Source organism: Gopherus evgoodei, chromosome 14 (assembly GCF_007399415.2).
Source record: "Gopherus evgoodei ecotype Sinaloan lineage chromosome 14, rGopEvg1_v1.p, whole genome shotgun sequence".
In the NCBI taxonomy this organism is placed as follows: domain Eukaryota; kingdom Metazoa; phylum Chordata; order Testudines; family Testudinidae; genus Gopherus; species Gopherus evgoodei.
Genome location: NC_044335.1, coordinates 33,198,059 through 33,209,144, shown reverse-complemented (window position 1 = coordinate 33,209,144; position 11,086 = coordinate 33,198,059). Strand labels below are relative to the sequence as shown.

The window sequence follows — 11,086 nt, the reverse complement described above, 5'->3', positions numbered from 1 at the left end:
CCAGCCTGAGGAAGTCAGGGAACGGGGTCCTGCTGGGCAGGTTCCCCGTCCAGGGAGGAGCCCCATGGGGCTGCTGATGGGGGAGGGGCTGCCTGCAGAGATGAGGCAGGGGGGAAGGAATCCCATGCTGAGCAGCCTCCCAGTAAGTCCCTCTCCTCCAGCTCCTTGCAAGCAGCTCCCCCAGCCCTTGGGCATGGGTGGAGAGTGACTCCAGCAGTGGCTTAGGTCTGGCACACCAGACCTGGCACACAGCTCTGCTCCCAGCCATTCTCACTGCCCCAGGCAGGCAGCGCAGGGCCATTGTTGGTTCTGGAGGAAGAGATGGGGAAAGACCCTAGGGACAGCTCCTTCAGGCCACAAAGTAGTTTCCAATGGGTGGCACAAGGATAATTGTCCCAGCGGCTCCCTTGGCCTTTTACTGAGCCAGCGGTTCTCAAACTGGGTTGGGACCCCAAAAGTGGGTCACGACCCTGTTTTAATGGGCTCACTAGCGATGGTGTTAGACTTGCTGGGGCCGAAGCCACCACCTGAGGCTGAAACCTGAGTCCCACCTCCCAGGGCTGAAGCCAAAGCCTGAGCCCCACTGCCTGTGGCCCACACCCGAGCCCCACGACCTGGGGCGGAGGTGGTGTGGGGGGCTCAGGCTTCGGCTTCAGCCCTGAGTGGCGGGACTCAGGTTACAGCCCCCCTCCCCCACCTTGGGCTTAAATTCTTGGGCTTTAGTTTAGGCTCCCCCACTTGGTGTGGCAGGGCTCAGGTGGACTCAGGCTTTGGTCCCCCCTCCTGGGGTTGTGAGTAACTTTTGTTGTCAGAAGGGAATCACGGTGCAATGAAGTTTGAGAACAGCTGATAAGCTGCCCCTCCCACTGGCCAGAGTTCAGTCTTTTCACTTGTGCTCACATTGGGGCCTGCATTGCTCTCCTGCCAGAGCCACCACCCCTCTGAGCCACAGCCTGCATTGCGGCACAGTTCTGATTCTCCCTCAGCTCCTGGGAGGCTGCCTTTGGCCTGCTGCGTCTGCTCACACATAGTCTCTGGCTTACTCCTTGGGCCTGATCCCAGACAGAGCCCTATCCCACAGGGCATCCTGGGAAGGGCAGGGAACCACATCAGCTTTCATGCTCTTGGGGACACCAGAAGAACGGCACAGCAGCCTTGGAGGTCACATTCCCCAGAGAAGTGCAGTGCTCCAGATGCATACACAATGGCGAGGGCACATATTTCCTGTAACTCAGGCTTACTGGTTGCATAAGAAGGTATAGACAGAGGTGGCAGTGTATGGTGTACTGGTATGATGGTGGCACAGTAGGAAACCCATTGTTAGGCATTTCTTTTTAACAGGAGTGAATGTCACAATTTGTTTTTAGAAGTGTTGCAAAAATTGAAATAAACAAAATGTAGTCATTAAAATAGTACATTTAACTTTTCTGTGGTGGACTGGTGCAGGTCAGATTGATACGAACAGAATACTAAGATTTCAAAAGTGGCCACTTGCAAACTATGTGAATGGGGCATCTCACCATTACTCAGATCCTTTCTGCAAAATCAGTAACATTCTGGGATGCACTTGTGTCTTACCCAATAGTTACATGTGCTAGTTGGGACCGTGCCATCAAGAAAGATGTCACATCCTGCCCTTTATGGATTTTCACAATTTAATTATTTCCTAACAACCACACGAAGCCAGTGTATTTGTTGCTCTTTCCAGCAGGGCAGTAGAAGTGACACAATGCTGCAAGGACAGGACTTGCTCAAGGAGAAGATAAGCTGCCTTGTTTCCTGTGTGGGCATTATTCTATTCAGGGCTTGTAATGCAAATAACCCTGAGCATGCTAATTGGATTTTCCAAGGTGTAGTAAATAAAGGCACAAGGGGCATATGAAGGGCCACAGAGACTGGTGGAAAATGTGCTGACAAAACTGTTTTCTGCGGAAAATTGGATTTTCAACAAAACATTTTTTTAAAAGTATCTGAATCCTCTGGAAAATTTAGATATTTTCATTAAAAAACACCACCCCACAAACTGAAAATTGAGAGATGCTGCTGCAGTGCCTCTTAGTTGTAGTCTGGTGCCTTGTCCACATTTTCCTCTGTGGGCCAGGCTCTCCCTGCTAAACTACATCTCCCATGCTGCACATGGCCAGGGATTACCATGATTCACTGCCTCCCCTTCCCAAGAGGAAGACCACAGTGCATCATGGGAGACATAGTGAAACCCAAGAATCCAACCTACAAAGGTGAATGGGAGCACAAGCCACCCGACCTCCAGCTCCTATGAGGCATCGCAACAGCATTCCCAAGTCAAATATTTTGGTTTTCAGCTGAATTCTTTCCATTTTTGACTGGGTTTTTTTGTATTTCCATTTCCACTGAAAAATCAAAATTTTCCAAAGAAAATTTAGAGAAAAATGATTGTTCTCTCCATTTTCATTACATTTTCCACATCAAGACCCATTTTTCATCGAGTGACAGCTCCAGCCTGAATGCTACCTGTGCAGTCCCTGCTGCCTTCCCTTGTGGGCTGTTCATGACGGCTCAGGCAGCACAACTGCACTGTTGCCTTTGGTCACTGTGCAGCAGAGCCAGCAAAACAGGCGGGAAGAACCAGATGCATAGATCCACCCTTCCCAGGCACTGACTGCCGGTGAAGCTCACACCCGGCCTTGTCCCAGCCCTGTGTGTGCGCTGTTCCCTGAGGCTGTCCACAGCCCTGTACATCCCTGTACTACACCTTGGAAAATCCAGTTAGCGTGCTCAGGGTTATTTGCATTACGAGCCCTGAACAGAATAAGCCCACACAGGAAACAGGGCAGCTTATCTTCTCCTTGAGCAAGTCCTGTCCTTGCAGCATTGTGTCACCTCTACTGCCCTGCTGGAAAGAGCAACAAATACACTGGCTTCGTGTGGTTGTTAGGAAATAATTAAATTGTGAAAACCGGTATAGGGCAGGATGTGACATCTTTCTTGATGGCACGGTCCCAACTAGCACATGTAACTATTGGGTAAGACACAAGTGCATCCCAGAATGTTACTGATGCTGGGCACGTGTCAGGAACAGAGGAGGGCAGAGGAGAAGCAGAACTCAGTGGGAAGGGGGCTGTTACTGGGGATTCATAGTTGGGGGGCACCCATGGAAGCTACTTCCCAAAGCCCCATCCTGCAACTGCAGTGCAAGAAAGGGTGGCAGCAGCCAGCGCTGGGTGAAACTGCCAGTTCCTGGCACACATCCCAGCTCAAAAGAGAGAAGCATGGAGGCTGACTGTGGTTATGACCCACCCACCTCAGACCAATGGCACAGAGGTGTGCACTTGGCTTTGGCCAAGGCCTACACCTCTACCTTCACAGCTTCCCCATCCAGCTCACAGCAGCGTGTGTGCACACCCCTCCCCCCCCCGCAGGGCGGCAGTTGCTAGCGAGTATGTGAATGGCTTTGGGGCTCATTAGGCAGGGGTGGCTACAGATGCTTGGTGAGTCCCTTGGCTGGCGCAAGGTGCTTTGGAGACAGGATTTCCCCAGCTGAGTACTGGGATTGTGATAGACAGTGGGAAGAGATGGCATGTGACTCAGGTGTATCCAATGCCAGATACTTAGGGGAGTGGCATAGCCACTTCGCCTCTGTGGCTCTGTTTGCTGTGGGAAGGGATGTAGTGCAGGCTTGCGCCTGCAAACCAGAGCAGGATGGGGTGTGTGTGCGGGGGTCTCTTTTCCTTCTCCCCTTTCTTCTCTCACATGTTTTAGCAGTTGAATGAGGAGTGTGTGAGACTGAGCAGATTGCAGCATCTCTTGGCGAGCTAGGAGAGAGGTCCTTTCTGGCAGTGCCTCCCCTGCAATCTGTGTGCAGCAGCGCCCATAGCTAGAGCAGGGACCCCAGCATCTCTTCTTCAAGCATGTGCAGCTGAACTCAGCTGTCTACAGGTCTTTGAGGGGTGTAAACACCAAGCCAGGAGGGGAGCTAGGAGTAGAACTAGGCACAGAGGGGGGATGTTAAGATAGGAAACTCTTAGGTTCAGACTGGTAATCTCCCTGGCAATGAGATGTACTCAGCTGGGGAATGGGCTCTCTGGGAAATGGAGGAAGATGAAGCCACTACTTTCCTGTGGCTCATTGTACTGGGACACTTAACAGCTGTGCAGATAACTCCTCTGACACAATGGGCAAACCCTTCTCTCCACCCTGGTCCCACACCGCTGGTTTCTGGAACAGTAAACACAGTCAAACCCTAGACTGGACCCTGGGTCTAGAATACACGAGGAAAGTGTCATTACTTGGCACATTTAAGACTAGACTGGAAAAAGCTGGTAGTGACTCTTGTACCCTAACCCTCAATGGCTGGACTAGATGGAATCCTAGGGGCCTTTTCCACACCAGTTCCCAGGAGATGTGATTTGGTGACCAGATAGGGGTGGGCTTGGAAAGAAGGCTGGAGAGAGAAACTGGAACACTCCTTCCTTCTGTGAGACCAAGTAGTGGACAGTCAGTATTTACTGGTGACTGGGTCACATCCCAGAAGCTCACGGCCTCAGCACTGTTTCAGGGCTTCTAGCGAAGGACAAAGCAATTATCTGAATCTTGTCCAGTTCAGAGAACGCCAGCCCTGCAAGAGAGGCTTGCTAGTGGTGCCGAGTGAGTGCGGGCTATACTCTTGGAGGAGAGGGAGCTGAATCCAAGATGATCCTCAGTTTGGATGCACTTGTTCCCATGGATTCCAGGGCACCCACTTCAACTTCCAAACAGTAGAGTTGGAATACAGGTAGTGAAGGTTGTTGGCAATGGCGTACAGGTAGTGAAGGGTACATGCTGTTCAGGAAAGACAGAACTAAAGGCAAAGGAGGTGGAGAAGCATTGTATGTTAATGGTGAGGTAGACTGTAAAGAAATTAGAAGTGATGGAATGGATGAGTCAGTTTGGGTCAAAATCACTTTGGGGGAACACAGATAACTAGTATTGGTTGATCACAGGATGACTATGAACTGCCAAAGTGATGTGGCTGTAAAAAAGGCCAATGTAGTCCCATAATACAGCAGGTGAGGTATTTCCAGTAGAGACAGGGAAGTGTTAGCACTGTTATACAAGGCACTGGTGAGAATTCCTCTGGAATAGTGTGTGCAATTCTGGTCTCCCATGTTTAAGAAAGATGAATTCAAATTGGAACAGGTGCAAAGAAGTGCTACTAGGAGGATCAGAGGATTGATGCCTTATGGGAGGAAACTCAAAGAGTTTGGCTTGTTTAGCCTAACCAACAGAAGGCTGAGGGGAGATATGTTTGCGCTCTATAAATACATCAGAGAGACAAATACCAGGGAGGCAGAGGAATTATTTAAGCTCAGTACCAATGTGGACACAAGAACAAATGACTATAAACTGGCCATCAAGAAGTTTAGGCTTCAAGTTAGACAAAGGTTTCTAACCAAAAGAGGAGTGAAGTTCTGGAACAGCCTTCCAAGGGGAACAGTGCTGGCAAAAAACCTAACTGGTTTTAAAACTGAGCTTGATAAATTTATGGAGGGGGTGGGATGATGGGACTGCCTATAATGGCATGTCGCCGATCTGTGACTGCTAGCAGCAAATAGCTCCAATGGCTGGTGATGGGACACTATATGATGAGGTTTCTGAGTTACTTCAGAGAATTCTTTCCCAGGTGCCTGGCTGGTGGGTCTTGCCCACATGCTCAGAGTCTAAGTGATCGCCATATTTAGGGGTTGGGAACTAATTTTCCCCCAAGTCAGATTGGCAGAGACCCTGCGTTTTTTTTGCCTTCTTCTGTAATGTGGGGTATGGGTCACTTGCAGATTTAAACTAGAGTAAATGGTGCATTCTCTGTACCTTTAAGTCTCCAAAACATGATTTGAGGACGTCAGTAACTCAGCCAGAGAGGTCTATTATTGGGGGTGGGTGGGTGAGGGTCTGTGGCCTGCAATGTGCAGGAGGTCAGACTGGATGATCACAATGGTCCCTTCTGGTCTTAAAGTCTATGAGCTCTCTCCTGTCACATGCCCCTGTCCACTGGGAACACTGATTGGTGTTTTTTGGTCCCAGCACAGCTCTGCCGGTGATTCCCTTGGTGGCAGCTTTAGTGGAAAGAGGGCTATGAATGGGGCTGGGAAAAATGCCTCAGCCTTAGCTATACTCCCAGCTCCCACTAGTAGTAGCACTGGAGCAGAAAAACACTGTGAATTGTTGCCAGCACAGACAGGAGCTGGTGCAGTTTCTATGGTTTGGGTGTCAAAATGGCTGCTCAGGTGAATGCCTGGTTCAAATGGGAGAGTGGAAGGGAGCCTGTTTTGGGCAGCTCCTTGGCTGGGATAGTGGAAGGGTTTGACTGGAATGGGGCTTGGGACCTGTTGGAACCTGAGTTAACTCACGTTAATTGGGAGGAGAGTGGATGTTAATCTGGACACTAGGGCTGAGTGTGGAACAGACATCTGTGGCGTGTCTAGAGTGGCACTGACTATCCAGTTAGTCAGCAGTCAGTTATCCCATGTTAAAACAGGCCCCAAACTCTGATGTCCCTAAACTGGCATTCTCCCAGCTTTGGCCACTCCCAGCCAGCACCATGCAGGAGTGAGTGCCACACTGCTGTGTGGGAGGCTGCACGCTGAACAGCTGGAGCTGAAAGCAGGACTCAAAGACACCCGATAGGATACTTGATTGCAACTCAAGAGACGGGCAAAGACTTGATCCCTCCAAGCCCCGCTCTGGGCCCCGTGGGCCGAACCACATACTGCAGGCCTGAAAGTGAGAGTGACAAGGTACAAGAGATGAGACACACAAGCTCGCCAATGTGTTCTCTGCAGGAAGCCTGCTGAAAACAGGGAGTCTGGGAGATCTGCACTTCGATCAGCGGAGATGTTTGTTCCTCTGTCAGCCATCCAGGTTCTATTCACTCAGCACATGAACAAATGATGCTGGAAAGACGCCTTTCCTGTGGGGCTGCCCTTCAATCCAGCCGCTCTGTGAAGAGAAAAGCCAGCAAAGGCTTAGTCAGCTATGGCTCTTCCATGGGGTTGGGTAGCCAATGGAAAGGCACTGACTACAGTAATGACTGCAAGCCATTCCCAAACCAGCCTGGGCAGTGCCCAGCCACTCCAGTCTCCACACAAGCCAACTGCCCTGAGAACAAGGCCAGGCTCCGGGCAGGTTCCGAGGTTCTCAGCAGAATGGTATTGTGAGTGGATTTCCAATCGGGGCCCCTGGATCCTCCGTCCACAGCCACTACCCAGCAGCTCACCTGAGCCACTGTAGAAGGGAACCAATGAAGCTCTAGCTCACAAAGGGCTCTGCCTCTGAAGCTCCTGATTGGGGGAAATGTCCAGCGTCATGGACTGGCTGGGGAGTTCTGTTTAGACCAGAAAGGGACAGAAAGTTGTCTGAGCAGCTGGAAGAATCCCTGGCTGGCTGCTGCTACTACTGCTATGGACCCTGCCTGCTTGCACGACTCCTGGTTCCTGCCTTCCTCCCTGTTGCTGTCATCCCCCGTCTGTTCCCAGTTCCTGCTTTCCTGCCTCACTCTGCATCCCTGGTCCTACACCCGACCCCGATGCTGACTCCAGCTTCGACCTGGCGCCTGACTCTAGCCACAAGGCCTGACCACCCAAGCCCCACTCATTACAGGAACCAGGGCACTGCCATCCAGGGTTCCAGCTAGGGTTTCCAACTGTCTAATAACACAAACTCAAACACCCTTGCCCTGCCCCCTTCCCTGAGGCCCCACCCCTTCCCCGCCCCTTCACCAAGGTCCCGCCCCGCTCACTCCATTCCCCCCTCCCTCCGTCGCTTGCTCTCCCCAACCCTCACTCACTTTCATTGGGCTTGGGCCAAGGGTTTTGGAGTATGGGAGGGGGCTTTGGGCTGAGCCTGGGGCAGAGGGTTGGAGTGTAGGAGTGGGTACAGGGTGCAAGCTCTGGGAAGGAGTTTGGGTAATGGAGGGGGCTCAGGGTTGGGGTGCTGGAGGAGGTGTGGGCTGGGGCAGGGAATTGAGGTGCAGGACTGGGTGTGGACTCTAGGAGGGAGTTTGGGTGCAGGAGGGGTCTCAGGGCTGGGGCGGGGATTGGGGTGTGGGAGGGGGTGAGGGGTGTGAGTTCCAGCTGGGGTGTGCTTACCTTGGGTGGCTCCTGGTTGGCAGTGCAGCCAGGCTAAGGCAGGCTCCTTGCCTGCCCTGGCCCCACACTGCTCCCAGAAGCAGCCACCATGTCCCTCTGGCCCCTTCCAGGGCAGGGGTCAGTGTGTGCTGCATGTGCCCTGAGCCCTGACTCTGCAGCTCCCATTGGCTGGGAACTGCGGCCAATGGGAGCTGCGGGGATGGAGCCTGCCTTAGCAGAAGCCACGCGAGGTAAGTGGGGACAGGGGGCTCCTCATGCTTCCCCCTCCACACACTGCTCCCGGAAGCAGCCAGCACACCCCCAGAGGGACAGGGAGCTCTGTGCACTGCCCCTGCCTGCAGGTATCGCCCCCACAGCTCCCACTGGCCACAGTTCCTGGTGGATGCTGGGGAGGGGGTGCAGGTGCTCGGGTGGGGGGAGTCATGGCCCAGGCTGGGGGCATGGGTACTGGGCAGGGGTTGGTGGGGCTGGACCAGGCTCCCTACTCAGATCCTGCGAAGTGGTGGTCCCAGCTCCCTTGCTACACATGCTTCCTCTGCTCTACCCCAATCCCCGGTTCTGCAGCTTCCATTGGCTGGGAACCATGGCCAATGGGAGCTGCCGGGGTGGTGCCTGTGGGTGGAGGTAGCATGTGGAGCTCCCACCCTGGTAAGCACTGGCCTCAATCCCAGGCCCTGAGCCCCCCCGCCACCCAAACTCCTTCTGCTGGGGGGCAGAGGGGCTCTGAGACTGCCCCAGCAGCAGCCAGTGGTATCTGAAGTTAGGAATGTGTCTATGCATCTATTACAAATGTGTTTACACCTGGGGAATACAATAACTCTAGATGGCTGGCTGGGAAGGGCCATGAGGGAGAACAAAAGGTCTTAGAAGATGCTAATCTTCCACCGGGGAGCCTTCCTGGGAAGCCTTCTTGAGGACACTGCAAACAGCCTCTGAGTCATGGCTGCGGTGGCCCTCCAGGGATATGTGACCAAGTCACCTGGTACTGGACTCCATGATAATACTAGTGTTTTTCCACTGACCAGGCATGGGAATAGAACTGGGAGACAAAGGATTCCCGCCTTACGCAAAAACTATTTAAGGTAGGGGAGTGACATCATTGTGGTTCGTTCTTCACTGACTCCCTGCCCAAGAAAGAGGACTGAACTAGGGGAGAAGGGCTTAATCCAGGCTAGCGGGTTGTCTAGCCTGTGAAAGGAATAACTGGAGTTTTAAGCTGCAAGCAAGTGCAGCTTGCCTTCAAGAATCTCTGCAATCTGCCTAAAACAACATTTAGAGTGAGAATTTGCTGCACATATCCAATTTCTTTGGAATATTAAGATTAGATTGTGCTTTTGTTTTATTTGCTAGGTAATCTGCTTTGATCTGTTTGCTATCCCTTATAATCACTTAAAATCTATCTTTTGTAGTTAATAAACTTGTTTTGTCTAAAACCAGTGTGTGGAAATCATAACCATGGGGCAGAAAGCTGTGTATATTCCTCTCCACATTGAGGGTGAATTTCATGACCTTATGTTGCACAGATCTCTGTGTAGCGCAAGATGGCATAATTTTGGGTTTACCCTCTAGAGGGCGGTGTGCACTTGAGTACTGGGCTGTACCTTAGCTGAGCCTTCCCATGCAGAGCTGATATCAGCATCTGTGTGAATCTGCAGCTGGGTGTGTCCCTGCCTGTATGTGTGCTGGTAAAGTGCAGTTTGAAGCCTGAGGGAGGGCTTGGCAGGCTGCAGACCAGTACAGTGTTAAGGGAACCCAGGCTGGTGGGTCAGGTGGGCTCCGTGGTACCCCAGGCCCAGGTGGTACCCTGGAGAGGGGGGAGAGGGGAGCCGTCATAATTATTATTTTTTAATAAAATGGTGACATCTGTATTGTTTGTCTTGGAAGAGCCAGCCATAAGCTAGATTTCTAGATGTCCAGTAGAGATAGGACAGGTACAACTGGCTCCCAATATTCTAACATTTGCATTTCAAGTTTGTAGCTGGTTAGCGCCACAGCAGAACCTGAAGTGCTGAAGGAGAGTAGGGTGTGACAGGAGCAAGCAGATTAACAGGTATCAGTGCAAGAGGCAGAGGGAAGAGAGAGCCAATGAGGTTTCGGGTGAGCACATCAGAGTGGAGAGTCCAGAGGGCTGGGTGTAGAGCTCTGGAGATCAGCAAGACAGGAGTGGGATTGCTCAGCTCTGAACAGGAGACCATGAAAAAAAACAGGACAGTGCTTCAAGGGAGGCAAGGGAGGAAGGTAGCTTGGCTAAGATTCTGGGAGCTGTGGGTAGAGAGGGGCTTGGTGTGCAGCTCAAGGGGACATCAGCATGTGTAACCCACACACCTCCTGGGTGTGGTGTTCTGTCCCATCTAGTGGCACTGAGACCACTTAGAGAGAGACGGAAAATGAACCTGCTCTACAACTTCGGCTAAGAGCCAGCTGGCTTTTAGCTCATGCAGTAAGCTCCAGAGGTCCTCGGTCAGATCCTGTCTGCCAGCAACCGGGGGTCTGTCGGCACTACACATGTACACTGGAACCTGCAGTGCCATACTACAGCATAGGCTGATACTTACCCACCAATTGCTGTCCTCCTCTTCAGCCACAATGATGATCTCTCCTACACGGAAGGTCAGCTCATCCTCCCGGTCAGCCTGACAGTCGTACAGGGCTCGGACCCGGAAGAGGCGCCGTTTACTCTGCAAATCAGGAGGGGAGAACACCATCAAGCCTGGATCCCTTTGTCCTGCACCATGCTCTTTGGTAGACCCAAACACATGCAGCCTGAGAGCAGGGGCATTTTGGTCCCCAAGCCCCGGTGCATTCAGCCTGTTCCGGCTGTGTGGGGATGAGAGGGACTGTGCACCTAGGGATTTGGGCTAGCCCTCTGCTCCCCATGGTGTTCTGTGAATGCCCCCGCAGGGGGAGGGCTCCATGCCTGCAATCAGCTCCTGCCATTTCCACGTGGAGCTCTGCTGCCCTCCGAGCCCTGTCCATGGCCAGGGTGC

At 52.4% G+C, this 11,086-nt stretch overlaps 1 protein-coding gene across 1 annotated transcript in view; it reads right to left on the bottom strand.

Annotated features, from left to right (window-relative positions):
* Positions 1–5,947: 5,947 nt before the first annotated feature.
* Positions 5,948–11,086, bottom strand: part of LOC115635096 (arf-GAP with SH3 domain, ANK repeat and PH domain-containing protein 2-like) — a 103,432-nt gene continuing 98,293 nt past the window's right edge. Inside the window, exons 27-28 of the mRNA XM_030533380.1 lie at positions 10,655–10,777; positions 5,948–6,951 (exon numbers count right to left, since the gene is read on the bottom strand). Coding sequence (XP_030389240.1) covers positions 6,877–6,951; positions 10,655–10,777 — 198 coding nt within the window. The 3' untranslated portion in view covers positions 5,948–6,876. The remainder of the gene's footprint in view (positions 6,952–10,654; positions 10,778–11,086) is intronic.